The sequence below is a fragment of the Vidua macroura genome, chromosome 1, assembly GCF_024509145.1.
Source record: "Vidua macroura isolate BioBank_ID:100142 chromosome 1, ASM2450914v1, whole genome shotgun sequence".
NCBI lineage: Eukaryota > Metazoa > Chordata > Aves > Passeriformes > Viduidae > Vidua > Vidua macroura.
Genome location: NC_071571.1, coordinates 119,476,346 through 119,500,172, shown reverse-complemented (window position 1 = coordinate 119,500,172; position 23,827 = coordinate 119,476,346). Strand labels below are relative to the sequence as shown.

Below are 23,827 nucleotides of genomic sequence, written 5' to 3'. Positions count from 1 at the left end.
ATGGGCAATTCCATATTTAGACACAAGGTCAAAGACAGACGTGTTTCATAACTTCTAAAAGTACATGAGTAATTAATGCTTTGAGCTCAGCTCAGGCTCATATTAGTTTGGCAGTTCCAATCCATTTTTAAGTTGCTATGTGTTTTCTAGATTTCTGAGCAGCATTCCCTCCCACCCACTTCTGCCTCCAAGTTGTTCATTTTCTGAAAGATTGTTGATGGAGGGCAGAGATTAGCAGTTCATTTTGCTGTGATACCCAGGTGTGCAACAGGAGAACAGGACCCACTGCAAATCTGTCGTGTTGCCTCCAGCTCGACTGCAGACAGCTCTTAGCTGACACCCTCACCAAGCATTTTGCTGCTTGCACCCTTCAAAGATTTATGATAGGGTTTTTTTTAGCAGAACAGGGACCCATGGCATAATAAACTGTACAAATATAGTCTGCTAATGGCAAGCTGCAGAGTGGAGGTGAGGCAGAATTCACAGTTTAAACTGCTTCCTATAGATAGCTCCTGCTCACTGTTCGCCTACATTTGTATCATATGGAGTGTGGAGGAGACAATGAAGTGATAAAAACTTATTGCTTCTGAGTTAGGAAAGTATTTTTCTACTCAGGTTCTTTTATTCTTTTTCTTTTTTTTCTCTCCCAGAATTCATTTTCTGTAAAATAAAAGTTGGTCTAGAAATGCCTTGCTTTGTTCTTTACAATGATAACCGAACAGGAGAGAACAGACCTGCCAAACTGCTTTGAGTGCATCATTACAGCCTGAAGTACAAAGACAATCCAAATTCCAATGCCACCTCCTCCAGGAACATGAAAGTTAACAAAAATTTTGCCATCAACTTCAGTGGAAGCAAAATCTGTCAACCTGCCCCATGTGTGTGGGAAAGTGATGAAGTGATGCACGTGTCTGTGATACAGACAAGCGAGTGGTACTTCCCTCTGCCAGTGCATTTTGACAGGTTACCTGTACATCATGGCATCATACCACAGATTACCTTATTTTGCATCTTTCTAATGTCATTTTTGATATGAAACACTAAAAAATGTCATCTTTAAAATGTAATAGCCTAAACATAGCATTTAATTTTTGGTCTTCTGCTCTATATTAGGTCAGAGTCTTCTGGTACAAATCAATAGTTATGAGGAGAAATCCTTGTAAGCTAAGTATGTGCTTGCAAACCCCTAATTTCCTTTAGTTCTGATGGTCATCTTACCCCTGGAGGCTCTCAAGGGAGACATTGAACTAGCTGAGCACTACAACTAGTGACATTTATTTAACAAAAACCTTCTTCTAGAGGAATATAATTCTCCTAGAAATTCTCTTTTTCTAGAGAAATAAAAAATCAGCAGAATTGAAGCCTTTGGCATGATTGTGTTGATTTCAGTGACAACTCAGTTTACATTTTAGGGAATGGATCACTGAATCTTTGGCCTTACACCTCTTTTTTTCTTTCACTAATAGTTATGTTTTATGATATGTTAGTTTGAGGAATGAAATCAACCGTGTAAAACCTTAATTTTGTTAATGAGAAATGTGAGGAACTGAAAAATTATTATAGTTGTGTCAGTTCTATAGTTGAAGTTCAAATCTCAACTCTTTTGGGTGGTATGGCCAGCAGCAGGCAGCTCCCACTGAGCGCAACTGCTAAGGGCTCAGGCTCAGAGGTCTGTAGCATCAGGAATTGTGATGCTTTATCAGTGATGCATTCCTCAGAAAAGCAATGACTGATTAAAAAATATTTGGATAGCTTTTAGTGTGGCCTTAGCTTGAAAAATCTACTTTTTGACCTCAGTGAGAAGTTCTGGTTAGCAATACTGTAGATGCTGGGGACAGCAGGAAGCAAAGAAATTAATTACTGGCTGGAATGCTCAGTCTGTGCTCAGAGGGCATGCAAAGAACTTGGATCCTAATAGAATCTCCTCTTCCAAAATTAAATCTGCTGCACAAGTGATTCAGAATTACATAGTTTGTTTCTGAATAACATACAGGAGCATTTCTATTACTTACCTAAAGAAAGGGATGAGTATTAATTTCTATGGCTCAACATTCAAAAATACACAGTCTTTGCTATTTTAAAAGTCAGCTGTGTCTTTCTGGCCAGCATGCCTGAAGTTGGGGCGACAAGGGAAGAAGGAAGGGAGGAATCACACTTTGATCTGGTTGTCTTTTTTTTTTTTTTTTCCTAAATGCATTGTCTGTTTTCCTTTCAGCTGCAGAAAAGATGCTCATGTTACTCTTTGTCATAAAGCTTTTATTTTTATTCCTTATATGTTACTCTCTTTCAAAATAAAGAGAATTCTGCTTTACTGAGACTTGCTGGTTTTGATTAGGAGGAAAATGTAGCAAGACTGAAGAGGAGGGTAGGAAAGGTATAAAGATCTTGTTTTCTTCAGACCCTACCTGTACCCTACCCTATGTATTTAATATTGTCTTCCAAATACTTAAAACATGGAATTCCATATTATGTTAATTTTTCAGACTGGTACTTTGCTAAGCATTTAAAATTAATTTTTAAAATTGGTCTCAGTGGGACTTGGTGGGAGGAAAGGGATGTCAAGGGGGCCTAAAATTAAAGAATACCAATACCTTCTGGTACCTGTGCCAGAAGGAAAGAGCAATTATTTTTCTGCCACTGGGGAATTTTGTTTTGGATTTTGAGGGAGAATTAAAATAAATATAAACCAAATTAAAAATAAACAAATGAAGAAAACAGGCAGAAATTAAACATTCTGATTCTTCAAAGTTCTGTCCTTCAACTTTAAGCTTGGCTTTGGTATCATAGACTCATGAAGACCAAGACCCATTTTAGATTTGCACTTTTCAGGTGCCTAATGTTGTAGAGTTTATTAGATTTGTCTCAAATAAGGTATTGTGGTTATAAAGTTTTCACTAGTAGTTTTTATTGCCTTTGCAGAGACTGATTAAGTATGATCAATTTTTAAGCTGACTGTATTTACCTTGATATGCCTCTAGGCAAAATCAGATTAAAAACACCAACACACGTTGGTGTAACAGTTATAAAAATAGCATTTGTTTCAACTACTACAAGTGTTTTTTTACATATTTATGGAAGGGCAAATTTGTGTGAAAAGTTGGGGGAGGGAAATTTCTTACTGCTAAGGGAACATGACATTTGCAATCTGGCAGTGCTATTTTAAGCATAATAAACATAAGAATATAACAGTATAAGATCTTCCATAACAATGGAAAAGAAAAAGAGTGAGCTGACTTCTTAGGGCCTTCCTCATAAAAAACCCTGTAATCTTAGTCATAGTTTATATAAATTTGGAACTGAAAAGTGTCCTCAGTCCTTCCCTGGTACCTTGGGTTCTTATTGGAGGAGCAAGGGTGACTACATCACTCAACCTGTACATACCTATCCAGTTTGAGGTATTTCTACTTCCCCTGAATATGAAAGCAAAACTTTCCCTCTTCAGCACAATGGGACAGGACTCTGTTCAGACCATGTATCCCATACAAGTGCCAAATTAGGAAATCACCTCCATCATCCCTTGGCATAGGCAAAACCTGAATGTGCAGCTGGGGGAATGCAGCAAAGCCAAAAAAACAGGCTGACCTGCTGTGAAGGTCATTCTGTTGCCACAGGCAGCTCCTAAGTTCCCTGTTCCTCTTGCCCCTAAGTTAGCACTTGCCTGCTCCACCATGAAGCACACCAGAGAATTAAATGGGCCAGGAACTACAGACATTTTTGAGAGGATTGGTTTACACCTGGATTTTATCCAAGGCCTGAGTAAGATAGAATTGCTACTGCAGAAGAGAGTGAGAAGCTTGGGAGCTGGATGGGAGAGGGACAGGACCATGGTAGCTCCCATGCATACTCTCCTGGGTTACTGCACAACCTTACTGTTGGAAACATGGCATCTTTTCTTGAAGCCTTCTCTTGAATGGGTACAATATCCACCACAAGCAGGGACAAGTTTTACAGAACTAAAGTCTGAATTACAGCTCATTCAGGCCAATCGGATGTGACGGGCACCAGTCCAGCAGAGCCTAATGTATGAGTATAGGATCTAGGAAATGAAGGAATGTGGGCATGGGGACCACAGGGTGGACACTGGCCCTTAAAATGAGCCCTAAGCTTTTATTGTGTAAGTGTCTCATAAAAGGTACAGGAGATGTTTAGTTGTAAGTGCCCTACGTTTGGTTTTGCATTAATACATAATTTGGGAAGTTCACTGGGTTGTGGTCTTAGCTAGAGTGACTTGGCATGTCTCCACTGAAGTCTGGAAGCAGCCTCAGCGTTGTGAGCAGAACATCTGGACTACAGACTTTAAAGATTGTTTTGAACAGCTTTGTCACAGGGTAAGCCCCTACAATACACACCTCTTTCCATGTCGTTCTTAATTTGCTCTTCCAAATCTTCTGGAGACACACAAAACTCCTGCTGTTCCCCCTCGGGTGCCTTCGGTTTACACTTTCCACAGCAGCAGTTGAAGCAGCAGCAGAGGCAGCAACAGAGGTAGCAGCCAGTCAGCAAACCACAGACTGCAAACAGGCCCTGGGTTAAACACAGCGGGACGAAAGTCCTGTCAGCAGTGACCTTCCCCAAACTTGTGGCTGTCTCTTACAGCTGAAGGCAGAATGTCAGAGGAACTCTGGTTCCTAAGTGCTTGGCACTCAGAGGAGTCCACCTGCTGTCCCAGTACGTGAATGAGGGCCAGATCTTCCAAAGCTCTCCTCATCCACAAGCTCATATTTGTCACTAAGGACCAAATCCACAAAGAAGACACCAACCAACAGGCCCCCACATGCTCAGCATTTGAAAGTCTGTTGTTCTGCTGATGGCCCTCAGAAAAACCCTCCAGGCAGTATGCAAAACCCCACACACCTTAACGTGACTCATTTCCATCTTTAAAATTACTCATTTGCCCAAAATAATTTTTGCAAACACTTATTTACTGACAAGCTCTTGTCAATAACAAAGCTGAGAGAAAAAGAAGCAAAGACCCAGATGCATTCCACATAATTTTGAGCACTGAAATAAGGCATCCAGTTTAGGACTGGATGTAGCTGCTATGGACTCCCCACACAGTCAAAGAGAAGTTAAAAGCCCTTCCAGAGGGAGATTCAGCCATAAGAGTATTTGAATTGCCCATTGTGGGTGTCTCTCTCTCTCTCTCCCCATAAGCCTGTGCAGGACCACACAGGTGTCATCTCCTAAATTATAGTCCTCAGACTATGGTTTCTTGATCTGGGGACTCAGGTAGCAAGAAGTTCCCACCTTTGATCACTCTTGTCCCCATGGCACAAAGCATAGAGAATTCAGCAGAGTCAACCCAGTTACCTGGGGCCAAGACCAGAGACCTTAGAAAGAATCAAGAGCCAGAAAATTTAAATTTATAGCACTTTCTTCCTTCAGACTAAGTCAGCGCCTGGATTCACAGCACAACGCCCCAGATGTTCAAGTGTGTGCTGCATCACAGCAGTGGACATGTAGGAGGGGAGCCTTTAGGCTGGCTGACCCAAGGTAGATCCAGGACTACATGGAAATGTTTGTGACACAGAAAAAATCTCCACGGGCATCTCTTCATGGGCATAATGGTTAAGAGCAAAGGAAAACCAGTGACATTCCTGGAAAGCAAAAGCTGATATGTAGAAATAAATGGAAAGAGGGTAGATTTAGATTAGATATTAGGAAGTAATTCTTCATTGTGAGGGTGGTGAGGCACTGGAACAGGTTGTCCTGAGAAGTTATGAGTGCCCCATCACTGGAGGTGTTGAAGACCATGTTGAATCAATCTCTGAGCAACCTGGTCTAGTGGGAAGTCTCTCTGCACATGGCAGGGGGCTGTTACTGGATGATCTTTAAGTTCTCTTCCAAACCAAACCTACGATTCTCTGAATGTGTGGGTATAAGCAGCACAGCTTTGTGCCTACCAGGTATATATGGATTGGAGGTACAGCCAGGCTTTAGCGTTATAGTTATCCAGTCTGCCCTTTGCTAAGCATTTGTTTTGTTCCTAAGACAATATGCTGCTTGAGGAAGAAGGTAAGCACAAATGTCAGGATATTGTCAAACTTAGACAACAGAGCTATGCAAATAATATTATGTATGCATGTCTGAGCTAACATTACTGGGGGCTGACTGGAGCATCTTTGAAGGTAATAAGACTATTTATACCCCTAATATTAATATAAGCATGTATCTAGAGTGAGCAAGGTGCTTTTAAATGAAAAGAACTCCAACTTTTTGTCATAAAATGCTTTCCTGCTAATGGACACCTGAAACAGTACCAAAATTCCCAAAATAAGTTATCTGACTGTTTATCATTTATGCCATAATGGAGAATAAATCACCACAATGTATAGAATGAAAAAAAAAAAAAAAAAACAAACAGAATGAAAGTGTGTAGAGGGTAAAACACATTGAGTTTATCCACAATACCTTTAATGTTTCAACATTTCTTGTGCTTATATTATCATAGTTGTTAAATCAAAAATCAGTTTATTGATGTTATCATAAAATAAAACTGTCTTCATGGTAGAGGGTGAATTAGTTTTTGCTAAAACAGTTAAACAAACAACCTCTATGCCTGCCAGTGGAGAAGCAATTTGAGTTCCCATTACCCATGTCTTTATATTCCCAGTTTAATATGCCTGCTAAAAAGTCTAGCACTCTGAAAAAGAACGGTAATTTTCATTTTTCACTTCTCCTTTCATTCGAGTTTCCTTACTGCTAATGATAAAACTCCTCACAACTGTCAGATTTCCCCAGTATGAGTGTGCTGGGAAGAGGAATGTTTGCAGTCAATGAGGAAGATAACAAGCCAAGGCTGTGGTCCCTACTGTCTTCCACAAGAATGGAGGAAATCAGGAGTCCAGAGGTCATCTGCAGATCTGCAGATGATGCCTCAGATTCAAATAGTATTATGATGACCAATATAAAAAATTCAAATTGATCCAGCATTTGTGCATGAGTAAAAAACAAACGAGAAATAGTGAGAGCTCATCTTGCAAAAAAAAAAAACAAAAACAAAAACAAAAACAAAAAAAAAACCAACCACAAACCAAAAACCAAACAAACTAACAAAACCACTTGGTGGCCTCATTATACTTTGGGGGTGCCAGGACTTTGGGTTGGGGGAGACATAGAGAGACCATCTGTGATAGTCCTCAAATGACTTTATATACATATTTTGGATTTTTTTGTACAAAATTCTTGAAAACAAGGAAGCAGTGATTACTTTGCTCTTCAGCGTGTCTTGTCTCACCTCTGGGATACAGCTTGCTTGAAGCAATCCTCACATTTCTCCTTTAGTTGTTAGGGACTTATGAGCTTCTCTCTTTACTCCCCACTGCTCTCTTTATGAGTCAAAGCCACAGTGGTTATTTCTGTACCTGATTTTATGACCCCAGAGGATTTTATACTCCATAAAATCTCCCATTAAAGATCGCCAAATAAAAGAAAAATAGAAGCTAAAAAAAAATTTAAAAAAAAAAAAAAAAAAAAAAGAAACAGTGAAGAAAATATTTTTTGCCAAAACTGTTCTGTGACAAAGAGGCAGAAGGAGAGGGTGGACAGCAAAGACAAGGGGGGAAATGATCCATCAGGAGATGACAGCATCTATAGTGGGGTGTCCAGCCTGCAGCAGGAGGCAGCTACAGCAGCTGCAAGCAGGCAACCTCCAACCAGCCTCTGAGGGGCAGCACCTTCGCAAGTTTGATTTAAACACCAGTACTTTATTCATTGATTTCATGCAGTCTTCTGCATTTGAGCAGCTTCTGCCTCATCCTGATTCAGAAGTCAAATTATGGCTTCTAAGACCCCCCAAAGTGCTGAAGTGACTTCCCAGCTTAAAAGGGGAAGGTGGGGCAATGCAGCACTGGCCTGTTCCTTGCTGAACACAGAATTCTGTGTTCCACAGTTCTCAGATAAAAACTGTTATCACATGTTCGCCTCAAACAGTAAAGATCATCTTCCTATGTATTCTCTCACAGCACAGCAGAGTGCTTTCCTGTGCTGCTGTGGCTGGAAACTGCATGGATTTTGCACATTTGCAATTCTGTTTGTTACATATCTGTAACGTTTCAGTATTTGCAGAAACACTTGAATTTGATATATGCAAACATCAGAGAACACCAAATGTGATAAGGGAACAAACGAACCCAACTCCTTCATGATTTGAACAGCCCATTATGTGTTTTTTTCTTGAACAATATGCAGGGGTTTGGTGTATTCTCTTTCTGTCCTATTTTCTTGCTCCATTCCACTCTTGTAACTTTTTCTTTGAGTTCCTTTCTCTCACTCCATCACCAAGGCACATATATAATGCCATAATCACAGTGTTATGTATTATTATTACTTGCTTGTGTTGTGTGCTATATATAGCAAAAAAGACAGCTAAATTTGTACCACAATAATTTTTTAAATGGTTGTCACATAAATGGGACTTCTTGTGTTTGAATAATGAGTCATGTTTATTTAGTCATAACAGAAAAGAAAGTCAAAATTAACCTGGAGCACTAGATTCAAATTCAATTAATGTCTGAAAGTGTTACAAAATATGTGCTATAATTATATACCAGGTTAAAAAAAAGAGAAAACTTTCTATATTAGTGCTAGTCTGAGCTTACGTTACATTCTGCCACTGTCGATTTTCCAGATAATATTGTTTTATTAAGTTTTTAGTTTAGAGTTAGATCGTACTATTTCTTAAGCCTGTAGAGAGATAATGTTTTTCAGGGGGTTCCTTGTGTATGTAATTGTCAGTGTACATTGTAAAATTTGATTTCCAAAAGAGAATAACAGCTTACCTTTGCCCACCAGCTTGAGAGCATGAAGTAGGTATTAACATTTTCCTCACCAAACTGTTCCGCCACATAGAGCCCTAATGATCCATACTTGTCATATATGTTTCGCTTGGACAGATCAGTCAGGGTTGCATGAGCATTGTTGATCTCTTTAAATTTTTCTGCGGCCTCTGGATTGTCTGGATTCTTGTCAGGATGATATTTCAGAGCCAGTTTTCTTAAATATGAGACACAAACAAAAAAAAAAAACACCACAGATGGAAAGTAAGTCATCTGTATATGTGCATGTATACAGACACAAAACATTGCAAAAAGTATTTTCATAGAGTTATAATAATTCTAACTGCATGTTCAGCCTTCTTTTTTTCCAGCTGAGGTACTCAGTGGAGGAAAAGTGACACAAAGGAACCAAACATGAAAGTTTGGATGAGAGAGGTGTGCCTAGTACACTGAGAATGAACTTTGTGTATTGATACCTAGTCAGCTACTGTGTTAAAGTAGACAGTGATATATGATGAAAGCACAGATTGCAACATGATAATAAATCACAGGCATTTGTTGCATTATGATTGCCAACTCATTTGCATCATTTAGCAGGTTTTAGCAAAGATAAAGATTTTTAAAGGTTATTTAAAAACATGATGATCACGCTGCTTATCCAGGCAACATTATTTTCTCTATAGCAAAGGAAAAATCTGTGTTCAATTGCCTATCAATAGTAGCTACATTAAAATGTTGTAAACAGTGTCTGTGTTTGCAGACACCCAGACAGTGATGATGGAGAGCACAGTTAGGAATTACAATAGAAGGGAAGCATCTTTTTGAAGCACAAGGTGGAAAATCATAATGAGTTAATCCCAGTTTCAAGTGCCTGTCTTTTGGCCTAGTTCCCCACTGCTGCACTTCTGAGACAATCCTTAAAGCAGTAAAAGGGGATTGTCATGGGATCATCATAGGAACCATCACAGAATGGTTATTTTCACAGGATCATGGAGTGGTTAGTGTTGGAAGGAACCTTAAAGATCATCTAGGTCTGTCCCCCCACCATGGGCATGGCCAGCTTCCACTAGACCAGGCTGTTCAAAGCCCCATCCAGCTTGGCCTTGAAGACTTCCAGGGATGGAGGCCCTCAGTTTTCCTGAGCGACCTGTTTCAGTGCCTCATGACCCTCACACTAAAGAATTTCTTCCTAATATCTAATCTAAACATACTCCTTTTTAGTTTAAAGCCATTGCCCCTTGCCCTATCACTTCATGCCCTGGTAAAAAGTTCCTTTTCAGCTCTCTTGCAGGACTGCTTAAGGTACTGGAAGGTGCTCTAAGGTCTCCCCGGAGCCTTCTCTTGTCCAGGCCAAGCAATACCAATGCTCTCAGCCTGTCTCCATCTCTCTGATCATCCTCTTTTCCTTTCTCTGGACTTGCTCCAGCAGGTCGATGTCCTTCGTATTTTGGGGTGTCCAGAACTAAATTCAGTAATCCCTGTGTGGTGTGAGAGTGGAGTAGTGTCAACTAGTTTGGGCCGCTTATGCCATTGGAAGCCTTCACTAGGTCAGGGTTTGACACTGCTTTTTGCCCCTGACCATACTCAGCACTATGGCATTTGAGGAGAGGTACAGCTTGAAAAGTGCAGTGTGTGACTCTTGGCTCACAGCACTGGGGAAGCGCAGCATCGAAAAGAAGGGGTTTGCTTCCAACCATCGTGAAGCACTGGTAGTGTGAACTCACACACACTTGCAAAACAAGCATAGACAGAAGTGTGTATTTTCAAAAATCACCACTCCCTGTAAAGAACTTGCGAAGTCCCCAGGACATTTATTTAACGACTAGTGCTGACCTCTAGTGGCATCAAAAGTGGCTTAGTTGTGTTTTAAGCTGATTCAATCACAGCCAAGCTACGTTTCGTTCCGTAAATATTCTCTCAAAATATTTTGAGAGCTAGCCATAACTGCTATGACCAAAAATAGTATTTGTGGTGTGAAGACAGTGTGCCTACACTTCCTCTAACAAATTTAACCTCAGAGTAGAGTCCTACTTGATTTCCTTCTGAAGTCCCAGTATAGGTTACTCCTCCAGTAAAGAGTAACTGCTTTATTCCTGATGACAGTTCCTGCCTGGAAGACATTCTGTCAATATCAAGACTGATACCAGCCTGGGAACAGCTTTTGACAATGATCTCTTCAATTCTGTGCACTCAACTCACAGAATCATAGGTCATAAATAACTCCTTAAACATGTGTCTAATAGCATGAATAGGTTCGTGTTCAGTCATATTTAATGCACTGTGCACATTGTACCTTAAACACAAAGGTTTGGTCATATTTAATGTAAATATAAAAAATTAAAATATATTAATTAATTAAATATAAGAACTGAATATTAAATATAAAAATTAAAATATAATAACTGAAAAAATTAAATATAAGAACTGAAAAAACAAGCTAAGTCTTGCATGACTAATGATATTATGTGTCATTCACATATTTAAGTAAGTTATGCAATCTATCCCTTTTCTTACCTGAAAGCAAGCCTCAACAATTAGAAAAAAAAAAAAAAAAAAAAAAAAAAAAAAAAAAAAAAAAAAAAAAAAAGGAGAAATATTACTTTCAAAAATCCATGTATGTTTGCAGGCATCAGACAATCAATTTCCAGCCTTTCTTTCTTTTCCCAGAGACCCAAAGACATCTTCTGGCTTACCTACATCCCAAACAATCTTATAAAAAGTAAGAATTTGAACAGAATGTCTTTTTAAAAAGATGAAACATTAGTTGCACTCTCACTTTACCTAGTATTGTTTTAGACTTCTAACAGGATTACTTTCAGCAATTAACAAAAGATAATCTGTGTTCTTATTTTGATTTTGGGACAAATGTTCTCACTAAAAAGAGTACATTAGCAAAACAACTCTCTGCACACTGATATGGCATATACTAACTGAAGATGATTTAGCAATGGGAAAAAGATCTAGATATTAGCAGTGCAATTCATACAAGTGAGATAAAGGACTCTGTTAGGTCCAACCCAAGGAACAATAAAAGTAAGGACAAAAACTATGTGACATAACACAAAGTACTAGCTATATGGTACTGTGGGTATCTGTGGGTCCCGGGAAAAGTGACATTTCCAATTATGGAATAGATACAGTTCCTTAGACAAAAAAAAAAAAAAAAAGAAGACAAAAAAGTAGAGAGTGAAATTAACAAAGGAATTTTTAGGCTACTTCCTATACCAAAACCATGGGTTTATGTCCATTCATACTTTTCTCATTGTGAATGGCTTTCTCCTTCACTGCCTTAGGATCACTGCCCACTGCAGATCTCCACAGCAGAAAGCAAGTTTGGGAGAGAAAAGTGGCAACAAACAGAAAAGCAGCAATCCCACAAGATGGATGAGTGTGCCTTGGATGGATAAGGCACTTATGGAAATGAAGTCAGTGAAATAAACTCGACCTCTGTCACTGGGAGGTGCAGGCTGAAAAGTGAGATCAGGCCAGACTCTGACACAGGGGTGGATCTGATGAGGGTGCTTTTGAATGAAGATAACAACATTTTGAAGACAGAAAAGTATGCTCTATAGGGTCAGATATGACAACACCATGAAATATCAGAGTATGTAAGCACAATATCCTCATGTTTCCTTTGAGAGCTCAGCTGGTAGAGCAGAGGACTGTAGGCTCCTTTGCATGGCCATCAACTCCAGCTTGAAGGAGTCACCTTTTGCCTCTGGCACACGTCCTGCACTGACACTGCTGCCTTCTTCTGGTCCTGCCCAGGAGGCTTTCCTTCAAAGGTCTGTCCAGCCATGAACTCTTGCCTGAGGTTGGGAAGATGACCGGATAAGGTATATTTTTGGGTGAACCCGTGGGCAGGGGACGCTGGTTCTGAGCTCTGGATTTCTCAGGGGTCACCTCCAAGAGGAAGGTGAGTGAGTGTGTGGTAGTGTGAAAGTGAAGATCACTAGTGGGGGTTTTGGCTTTGCGTACAGGGCATCCTGGGTCAGGGCTGGGTGCCTGGGAGGGGAGAGGACCTTGGTCAGGGGCTGCAGGTGGGGAATTAGCTCAAGTGGTAGAGCGCTCGCTTAGCATGTGAGAGGTAACGGGATTGATGCCCGCATTCTCCAGTGCTTTTCATTCCCTCTTGCTTGGACACAGGGATCCATCTATTCTCTGGGGGCTGGGGGAAGATACATGGTGTGCCCTGGATTTACAGAGGAGGATGACATCCAGGGTGGTATCAAGACTACTATGGGCAGTTTGGCAGAGGAATTGATCTCCTCCCTCTTTGCTTGACAGTTCTCAAGTATCAAGTGAAGTACAGAAAAGGACATCAGTGGAGTAGAACAACCTCAGTGGAGGGCCACCAAGGAATTAAGGAATTCTCTTTAAAGAAGACTGAGGAGGGTAGGTGCTTTCAGTTTGCAAAAAGAGATGTTCAGAGGACTTACAGATGATATTCTGACACTCTGTTACAGAACAGAAGGGTGGCCATCATTTTGTTTTCTCTTATGTTTGAGCAGAGAACAAAAGACAGCATAGTGTAAGGGAATCAAGGGAAAATGCAGCAGGATATAGGTAAGATCTGTGTGTCTGTGAGGAAGTTCATCTGTAGGAGATGATGTCCAGCAAGGTTATGGAGCATTTCTGTGGTTGTTCAACTGATGGGTTGAACAAGGTTCTGTGATGTTGGAGCTGAGGCTGTTTGAAGAAGGATATGGTAATAGAGGCCTGAAGGTGCACTGTAGCTTGAGAAAAGTGATGGGTGATTGTGTGCTGGGCAAGATCCTGGGATCCATGTTTCTTTTGATAGCTCAGCTGGTAGAGTGGAGGACTGTAGGCTCCCGTGCATGGCCATCTTTAGGTCACTGGTTCAACTCCAGCTCGAAGGAGTCACCTTTTGCCTCTGGCACACGTCCTGCACTGACACTGCTGCCTTTTGATCCTGTCCAGGGGGCTCTCCTTCAAAGGTCTGTCCAGCCATGAGCTCTTGTCTGACCTTGAGAAGTTGACCAGCTAAGGCATTTTTGGATGAACCCTAGTTAGGAACTTGTGATTTTGAGCACTGGTGTTGTCTGGAATCACAACCAGTAGGAACATGATCAGTTGAGTTGTTGATGGTGTGAGAGTGATATGAATGGGAGGCTTTGGGTGCAGGGCATCCTGGGTCAGGGCTGGGTGCCTGGGAGGGGAGAGGACCTTGGTCAGGGGCTGCAGGTGGGGAATTAGCTCAAGTGGTAGAGTGCTTGCTTAGCATGTGAGAGGTAGCGGGATCGATGCCTGCATTCTCCAATGCTTTTCATTCCTCCTTTCCTGGATACAGGGCTGTTTGCCAGGGGTCCCTCTGCCCACTGGTGTTATTAGGAGCTATTTGTAGCTGGCTGCACAGATAACTATAGGAGCTGGAGCTGTAGCAGGAGCAGCAAGGGCTGTAGACTGGGGTATCTGCATCTTCCTATTAACTTGGGATTAGATCAGTATCCTTGCTCACCTTTACACCTCCTCAAGTGAAGTCCTCCATTATTGAGAAAAGCAAAATATCAAACTAATTTTTAATTATGGTAAAAAGAATGACTCTGGGAACCACCAAGCAGTGAGAGTCACCCTGCTAAGATCACAGAACAGATCATTGTGGAAGATGTGTCTACACATGTGAAGACAGGGAGGTGTTTAGAGGCAGCCAACACAGCTTCACCGAGCCCAAATCATGACTGACTAATCTAGTGGCCTCCTACAACAGACTGATTGCTTCAGTGGACAAGGAATGAGCTATGAATGTCATCCACCTAGACTTTGCTAAAGCCTTTGACATCATCCCATACAACATCCTTGTCACTAAATTGGACACACAGGGTTTTGATGGATGGACCGTTCAATGAATAAGGAATGGGTTGGATGGCTGCATCCAAAGAACTGTAGTCAACAGCTCAATATCCAAGTGAAACGAGTATCAAGTGGTGTCCCTCAGGGTCTGTATTGGGACCAATACTATTTAATATCTTTATTAATGATGCCATTATGAGTGGCATTGAGTGCAGCCTCAGCAGCTTTACAGATGACAAGGGGAGATGTGCAGTTTATATACTTAATGGAAGATATTCCATCCAGAGGGGCCTCAAAAAGCTTGAGGAGTGGGTCCATGTGAACTTCATTAGGTTAAACAAGCCTGGTGCAAGGCCTGCATCTGGGTCAGGGCAATCACCAATATCAGTGCATGCTGAAAGAGGAATGAATTGAGAGCAACTGTATGGAGAAGGACTTGGGGGTGCTGGTGGATGAAAAACTTGACATGATCTGGCAATGTACCTTTGTAGCCCAGAAAATCAGTCATATGCTGGGCTACAAAAGTAGCATGGCCAGCAGGTGGAGGGAGGTTGTTCTGCCCTTCTGTCACCCTCTTGTGAGACCACACCTGGAGTGCTGTGTCCAGCCATGGGTTCCCCAGCATAAGAAAGATATGGTTAGAGCTGGTCCAGAATAGAGACACAGGAGTGATTGGGGATGAAATACCTTTCCTGTTAAGACAGACTGAGAGAGTTGGGACTGGTCAGCCTGTAGAAGAGAAGGCTCCAGGGAGACCTAATAGCAACCTTTCAATTGGTAAAGAAGGCTTATAAGAAAGACGAAGACATTTTTTAGCAGACCTTATAGCGAGAGAACAAGCAGAAATGGTTTTAAACTAAAACAGGGTAGATTTAGGTTATGTAAAAAGAAATTCTTTATGGTGACACTGGTGAGGCATTGGAAAAGGTTGCCCAGAGTACTTGAAGATACTCCATCCATGCAAAAGTTCATGTCTGGTTAGCTGGGCCTTCAAGCTATCTGATCTAGTGGAAGAGGCTCTTGCCCATAGCAGGAAAGTTGGACAACATGAACTTTAAAGGTTCTTTTCAATCCAGAATATTCTATTATAATACATGAAAGACAGAAGGGCACAAACTGTAAGTTTTGAGTGAGTTAAGTAGAAGGTTTCAAATGCCTCTCAGGAGATTATTGATTCAACTGTTAGACCTTTTATTGTGGTGAGGGGAAGAAGAATAAGACACAGTGGGCCACAACTGAAGCAGGAGAGATTCCTTTTTTTCCCTCCTCGGGTCAGACAGGCAGGAGAAGAAGTGTGTCCTGGAGTGCTGTGCACTCCATGCTTTGAGGTTGATGTAATATAAATGGCTGAACCCTTGAGTCAGCTGCAGTGATCCTTGAACTCAGGCTGCTGTAGCAGGTATCCTGAGGCCTCATCCAAGCTGATTGCTTTGACTGCTCTGTCACAGAGGAAGAGCTTGTTTGGGTCCCTCCATAGCTCTGCTGGTGAAGTGAAGGGCTGTAGGCTCCCTTCCATGGATACACATCACATCTGTCAGGGTGAGGCCTGCCCTAATACATCTGAAAAGCCCTGAACTGACCTCATGTGGGACCTCCATCTCCACACACAGGTATTTACATTAATGTCTCTTTCCATGCTACACCACAGGAATCTTGATCACTAGCTAAGTTAGAGCCATAACTTTGGATGTGTCCAGCCACAAAGACTCTTGACACATACACTGATGTGCAGATGGAAGTTCTGGTTTAACCTCAACCCTCTCTTGTCAGTCTGGACCTGCCTGGCACTCACTGGACATGATCATCATTCTGACCTCTGTACCGACTTCCTTGCTTGCAGTACCTGGTGGTGACTTCTCCTCTTGTCTGGGATGAGACACCATGGCTGGGTCTGCCCTGGTTTGGCATTGAGGACATGAGATTTTGTGGGCAATGTGGGTCTAAGGCAAATGTTTCTTTTTTCCTCCTGGACAGTGTCATGCAGGTATATGTGAGGTGGTATGGAAGCTGAATGGCAGTCTGAGTGTGTCCTGGGCGAGGTCCCAGGCATGTCCCTGTGATTCCTTTGATAGCTCAGCTGGTAGAGCAGAGGACTGTAGGCTCCTTTGCATGGCCATCCTTATGTTGCTGGTTCAGCTCTGGCTCGAAGGAGTGACCTTTTGCCTCTGGCACACGTCCTGCACTGGCACCACTGCCTTTTTCTGGTCCTGCCCATGGGGCTCCCCAGAATTTAGCTGCCCAGCCATGAGCCATTGTCTGACTTTAGGAAGATGATGAGCCAAGGCATTTTTGAGTGAACATTTGGTGACATAAAGTGGTTCTGAACCTTAGATCTGTTGGCAGTAACCCCTAATAGGAAAGTGAGTGGGTGGGTGGTGGTATGAAAGTAAAATTTATTAGGGGGGGCTCAGGCTTTGGGTGCAGGGCATCCTGGGTCAGGGCTGGGTGAGGGCCTGGGAGGGGAGGGGGCCTCAGGCAGAGGCTGCAGGTGGGGAATTAGCTCAAGTGGTAGAGCGCTCGCTTAGCATGTGAGAGGTAGCGGGATCGATGCCTGCATTCTCCAATGCTTTTCATTCCCCTTCCCTTTCACTGCAAAGAGGAGAACAGCATCTCAGACTATGTCCATGGCAACATGGGCTGTGAATTGAAGGAACAGATTCTCTAACTTTGTTCTGAGGATGATGGAAAGGATCCAGAGTATTGTGCCCATCCTTGGGCCTCCATGTATGAGACAGACATTGACCAAGTGCAAAGAGCTCAGAATAAGGCCTCCAGGACACTTGGAAGCAGGTGCACTTGCCCTTTGAGGAGAGGCTGTTGTATGTGGCCCTATGTAGATCTTGAAGAAGAAGGGGCTGTGTGGGAGATAAGCAAGCACTTATCAAAATGCCAATCAGGAGGTTATTGATTCAAGAGTTAGGCCTTTTACTGTGGTGATTATTGGTAAAAAGAAAAACAACAGACCACAATTGAAGCAGCAGAGGTTCCAGTTTTTTCTCATCTATGAGAGAATGAAAACCTTAAAAGAGTTGATGTCTCAAGCACTTAGCAGTAGAGGAAAGGAATGTTTCCATGCTGATGAGATAAGATACAGTTAGAAAAGAGCATCTTTCAATGCATGATAATGCTTTCCTTGGATCAGCTTCCTTATCTTGGGTAACTATCTCCAAAACCAGGTATGAGACAGCATTGCACTTGTCTCTCTGACATCTATGAAGGGAACTGAAACCATGAGGCCCCCCAACCCCCTTCTGAAAAGTTTGAGAATAACAAAATGCACATGCATGAGGGCTAATCTATAAATAGTGCAACAGAGATGGGTGGGGTGTGCAACCACCATCCGAAGGAACCGAACCAGAGGCAGCACTGGAACCCTGGCTACTGATCCAAGTCTTTTCCTCTATGTCTATCTTCTCTTTCTTTCTTCTTCTCTTCCTCTTCTTTAAAGTTTAAATTGCTGCTCCCATGGGCTGTTCAGAAAAGTTTAGATCATTGCTGCCATGGGCCATTCAGCTTATAATGAGGTTTAAACTTGTTCAACTTACAATAAAGTTTAAATTGCTGCTGCCATAAATGAAATTTTCTGATTGATCATTTGCATTGTTTTGCCTTAATTTAGCCAAAAGGTATCCTGAGTGTTAGTTGTCCCCAGGACTGCCCTCTAGGGACCTGATGTTTTATGGCTATCCCAGAAAAAATGGTCCAGGACCACCGTCTCAGAACCTGACACCTCCTCAGGTCAGCCAGGTGGGAGAAGAATATTGCCCTGGAATGCTGTGGTGTCTCTATGCTTGGAGGTTGGCATGATCTGACTGGCTGAAGTATTGAGCAAGAGGGTGAGATCCTTCATCTAGGGCTGCTTGGAGGAGAAGGTAGACATAGAGATGCCCTGAGGACTCATTCAAATGGATTGCTTTGAGAACATAATCATGGAGGCAGAGCAGAGAGAGGACCCTGATAGTCTGTTGGTATCTGCTGTATAGTGGAGTGCTGCTGGTTCTCTTACATGGTGACCATTATATCTTGTGCGGGCATTAAGTGCCTGAGTAGCCTGAATGGCCCTCACCAGCCTCATGTGGGGTTTGCACCTCCAACCATCAGCACAGGAGTTCTCTTTATGTTCATATCTGGGCCTTCACTTTCTTTCTGTGTTAAAAAGCAGGAGTCCTGGTCTCTAGCTCAGTAATGGCCACAGCCATAGCACTATCAAGGCACAGAGACCTTGGATCCAAATCTGATGTGCAGATGAACGTCCTGCATTGACCTAAGCCCAGGCTTGTCAGTCTGGACCTGCCTGTCAGTCACTGGACATGATTGTCGTTCTGACCTCCGCACTGACTTCCTTGCTTGGAGTTGTCCCTGCTTTGTCATGGTGATAGTGCCTTCTCTTCTGGATGATTGCTTCAAGTGAGCCACCATGGCTGTGTCTAGCCTGGCCAGGGGTTGTAGGCTTGAGAAGCAATGTGAAATAAGTCAAGTCTTTCTTATTTCCTGCAGAGGAGTGGTGTGAGACTTGAATGATTGGATGAATGTGTGATGAATGTCTAGGTGTCTAAATCACAGGCTTCCTTTGATAGCTCAGCTGGTAGAGCAGAGGACTGTAGGCTCCTGTGCACAGCCATCCTTAGGTCACTGGTTCAACTCTGGCTCGAAGGAGTCACTTTTGCCTCTGACACACATCCTGCACTGACACTGCTGCCTTTAGTTCCTGCCCAGGGGGTTCCCCATAATGAGCTGCTCAGTCATGAGCTTTTGCCTGAGGTTGGGAAGATAAGTGGGCAAGGCATTTGTGGGTGAACCTTGGCCATGGGAAGTTGATTCTAATCACTGGGCTTGCCCGCAGTCACCTCCATCAGGAAAGTGAGTGGGTGGGTTGGTGGTATGAGGGTGGGGTTATTGGGAAGCTCAGGCTTTGGGTGCAGGGCATCCTGGGTCAGGGCTGGGTGCCTGGGAGGGGAGAGGACCTTGGTCAGGGGCTGCAGGTGGGGAATTAGCTCAAGTGGTAGAGTGCTTTCTTAGCATGTGAGAGGTAGCGGGATTGATGCCCACATTCTCCAGAGCTTTTCATTCCCCTTGCCTGGATACAAGGCCCTTTGCCAGGACCTGTGGGTGCTCACAGCATATCCAGAATGCAAAGAATAAGACGACATCCAGGTTTTGCATGGGCAATTTAACAGAGGTTTCTCCCTCTTTGCTTGATAGACATCAAATGCCATCTAAAGTATTGTATAACATTTTGAGATCTTTTATGCCGAAAAACAGTCAAAGCAATCTTCGGAGGGCCACCAAGAATCTCAAGGAATGGAAAGGTTTCTCTGTGTGGATGGGATGGGGAGAGTGGATATGTTCAGCCTAGAGAAAGAGATGTTCAGAGGATTACACATGAGCTTTTGACTTAGAGGAGGTTTCAGAATAGAATGGCTATAATGTGTCATCTGCTTGGGCAGAGGGCAAAAGACAGCACAGTGAAAGGGAACAAGGGAATATGCAGCAGGATATAGGTAAGCTGTGTGTGGCCCTAAGGAGGGCCCATCTACTCATGAAGAAAATTATGTCCAAAGAGCTTAAGGAGCATTTCTATTTCTGGTTTGCATGACTGATGGGGTAAAGTGCTGAGCAAGGATCGGTGATGATGGAGCTGAGGCTGTTGGAAGCAGGATGTGGTAATAGAGGCCTGATGGTGCACTGTAGCTTGGGAAAAGTGCTGGGCGCGGTCCTGGGCAGGTGCCCATGCTTCCTTCGATAGCTCAGCTGGTAGAGCGGAGGACTGTAGGCTCCTGTGTCATGGCCATCCTTAGGTCGCTGGTTCAACTCCGGCTCGAAGGAGTCACCTTTTGCCTCTGGCACACGTCCTGCACTGACACTGCTGCCTTCTTCTGGTCTTGCCCAGGGGACTCCCCAGAATGAGCTGCCCAGGCATGAGCTCTTGCCTAAGCTGTGGGAGATAATTGGCCAAGGCATTCTTGGTGAACCCTTGGGCAGGGGATGGTGATTCTGACGCTGGGGCTTGTCTGCAGTCACCTCCATCAGGAAAGTGAGTGGGTGGGTTGGTGGTGTGAGAGTGATATGAATGGGAGGCCCAGGCTTTGTGTACAGGGCATCCTGGGTCAGGGCTGGGTGCCTGGGAGGGGAGAGGACCTTGGTCAGGGGCTGCAGGTGGGGAATTAGCTCAAGTGGTAGAGCGCTCGCTTAGCATGTGAGAGGTAGCGGGATCGATGCCCGCATTCTCCAGAGCTTTTCATTCCCCTTGCCTGGATGCAAGGCCCTTTGGTGAGGGTCCCCCTGTCCTCTGAAGGGTAAGGAAACCTGGGAAGCAGTAGAGGACAGCATCCAGGACTTCACCAAGATCAAGGCCTCTGGATTGAGAGAAGGTATGATGTGACTTTCCTCTTCATTGGATAGATGCCATTTAGAATTGTCTACCTGTCATATATAGGTTTATATAGATTATTAGCTACAATAGAATTATTTTTCTTCCTAATATCTGTGTTTTGGATTCAGAGTGTGAATAATGTTGGTTACACACTGCTGTTATAGCTCTTGGTAAGCAGAGTTTATGCCAAGCCAAGGACATTTCAGCTTCTTGCACCATCCCATCAGCAAGGAGACTGTGGGGGGACAAGAAACTGTGAGGAGACACAGCTGGGACAGGTAACCCCAGCTGACCAAAGGAATGTTCCGTACCACATGACATCAGGCTCAGCATATACTAGGGAGAAAGATGGCTGGGGGCCACTGCTTATAAGCTGTCTGTCTGGGCATTGCTCTGCAGGTGTTGAGAAATTGTGCTGTATGTCACTTATTTTGTGTAATCTAATTCTGTTGTTATTATTATTGATATTTCCCCCTTCCTTTTCTGTCCTTTTGAACTGTCTTTTTCTCAATCCACAAATTTTGCTTTTTTCTCCCAGTGCTCTCCAAAAACCCTCTTGGGGGTGGGGTGTGTGAGCAGCTGTGTAGAGTTTAACTGCCTGCTAGGTTAAACCACAACAGCCGTTTTTGATGCCCAACATGGGTCTTGAAGGGTTGAGATAATGACAAATCTGACTAGAGTGCATTAAAACAAATTTCTTTTACGCATTAATTATATTAGTTTAATAGTAGCTAATCCTGATGTTGATTTATTTACTCTCAGAGTTGTTTTCTGTTCTCAGGGTTGGGTTATGTAATATCTTACTTGCTCTGAATGTTTCTTGTGCTGTTTATCACCTCTGGGGACTGGGCCAAGGTTATCATGTTTTCGAACTTTGTAACACTGGCTTATGATATGATAAAACTGATGGTCAAAAGACTAATTTATTTGTAATCAAGTATTGTTATCTTCTCCATACTTCTAGAGCCATCTGTTGGAAACTATTCCTAATTACATCCTTTATCTTTCCTCCTAGTGCCAATATGTGGGGCGTACACTTTCCACAGCTTCCCCTTCTCCTCCAGGGTAATTATAATAGCTCTTGAGAATTCTGAATATAGCCAGGATGTTCAAACCAGTATGTTCTTATTGCTATGTCTCCTGATTGTATTTCAGGCCTTGTTTAGACTTAAACAACTATTTAAGGATACCACTCAGATAACTGTCCTGAGCCTGGGCATATATAGGGACAGGATGTGTGGGATAGTACCGGCAAGTATGTACAACAATGGGCATCTTGAATATTCTGGAATTTCACTCCTGAACAATTTCAGAATCCTGAAAAACTTTGTAAATATTTGGAAGTAAAATATTTGGAAGAAGTATGCTGTCAACTTGGTAATTCCAGGGAGAAACAAATCACTGCAACATGCTGGGGCCTGGCCCATGCCTAGCAAGTCCTGTTCAACACGACTCAGTATCCTCAAGGGGATAAGGTCTTTGTATCTGATGACAAAATGTCAGGCACTTTGGCTACCACAGTCCCAGTGACAGACACTGCATCTGAACCAAAGGACCCACCTGTACCAATATCATCTTCACAAGAAGAAATACTGGAAGTAGAGTCAGCTCCTTTAGTAAGGGATGAAGGAGACTCTTCTAAGAGTCAGCAGCAGGAAGAAGACTACTCCAAAGCAGGGCCATTACAAGACCAAGAGGATGAAGAGAGGTGGCTGCATACTGAGGAGGAAGAACTCATAAATGAGGTGGTAACCAACTCATCCCTATATCACACCAACCAAGTCCCCCTGATTCCCATGCATAAGCTGATTTGTCAGCTGGAAAGCCCTGGAGGGATCAACAGGACTCACTCACCCTATAACAGTTTCATATGGCCACTGTGAAAATCTGATTGAGAGTGGAGACCAACAGTAGATTATAGTGACTTGAACGAAGCCATGCTGCTGCTAAGTGCTGCCATGCCAGACAGTCTAGAACTTCAATTTGAACTGAAGGCAGTTTGTATCAAAGGCAACCAAGTGGCCTGCCACAATCAGTATCACTAGCACATTTTTCTCAATCCCTTTGTCAGCAGAGTGCAGGTCACAATTTGCTTTCACTTGGGGGGGTGTCCAGTACACCTGCCCTACCATTCAGCCCTACCAAATTCAGCCCTACCATTTCCATGTACTTAACCAGACTGCACTAGAACAGGAACACCTGCAATACATTGGTGACATCATCATATGGGGAAACACAGCAAAGTTTTTGAGAAGGGGAAGAAAATTGACTAAATCTTCTGAAAGTCAGTGTTGCCATAAATCAAAGTAAGGTCAAGTGACTTACATAGGACATCCAGTTATTAGGAATAAAGTGGCAAGATGGATAACATTGTATCCCAATGAATGTGATCAACAAAATAACAGCTATGTCTCCACCAATTAGCAAAAGGGAAATATAAGCTTTATTAGGCATTTGAGATTTTTGGAGAATATTTATTCTAAATTATAGTCTGATACAAAGCCCATTCTATCAACTAACCTGGAAGAAGAATTATTTCATTTGGGCTCAGAACAATGACAAATCTTTGAACAAATTTAAAAGGAAGTAGTACATACAGTAGCTCTCAGGCTGCTCTGGGTATGACAAGATGTTGAAAATATGCTGCAGCTGGGGAGAATGGTCCTACTTGAAGCCATTGGCAAAAAGCATCCAGGGAAGGCACAAGGTTGACTCTTAGGGTTTTGGCATCAGGGACACTGAAGATTCAAGGCCGGCTATACTCCAACTGAAAAAGAAATATTGGCATCATATGAAGGAGTTTGAGCTGCTTCAGACATGATTAGTATTGAAGCACAGCTCCTCTTGGCACCCTGACTGCCAGTGC

The 23,827-nt window shown here is 42.8% G+C and overlaps 1 protein-coding gene and 2 non-coding genes across 13 annotated transcripts in view; 2 read left to right on the top strand and 1 right to left on the bottom strand.

Annotated features, from left to right (window-relative positions):
• The window catches only part of DNAJC5B (DnaJ heat shock protein family (Hsp40) member C5 beta), a 58,869-nt gene that overhangs the window by 4,415 nt on the left and 30,627 nt on the right, over positions 1-23,827 (bottom strand). For 8 of the 11 annotated variants that reach the window (XM_053994286.1, XM_053994323.1, XM_053994295.1 and 5 more), the window contains 2 exons: positions 8,781-8,994; positions 4,350-4,524 (listed from right to left, as the gene is read on the bottom strand). In XM_053994286.1, the coding sequence (XP_053850261.1) occupies positions 4,350-4,524; positions 8,781-8,994 (389 nt within the window). Of the gene's footprint in view, positions 1-2,012; positions 2,112-4,349; positions 4,525-8,780; positions 8,995-23,415; positions 23,729-23,827 lie in introns of those variants that run through there. The other 3 variants (XM_053994350.1, XR_008439960.1, XR_008439959.1) reach the window with 3 other exon arrangements.
• Positions 20,325-20,414, top strand: TRNAY-GUA (transfer RNA tyrosine (anticodon GUA)). Its single transcript is given in 2 exon segments — positions 20,325-20,361; positions 20,379-20,414. It is a non-coding gene; the product is annotated as a tRNA-Tyr (tRNA).
• On the top strand, positions 20,747-20,819 carry TRNAA-AGC (transfer RNA alanine (anticodon AGC)). Its single transcript has one exon. It is a non-coding gene; the product is annotated as a tRNA-Ala (tRNA).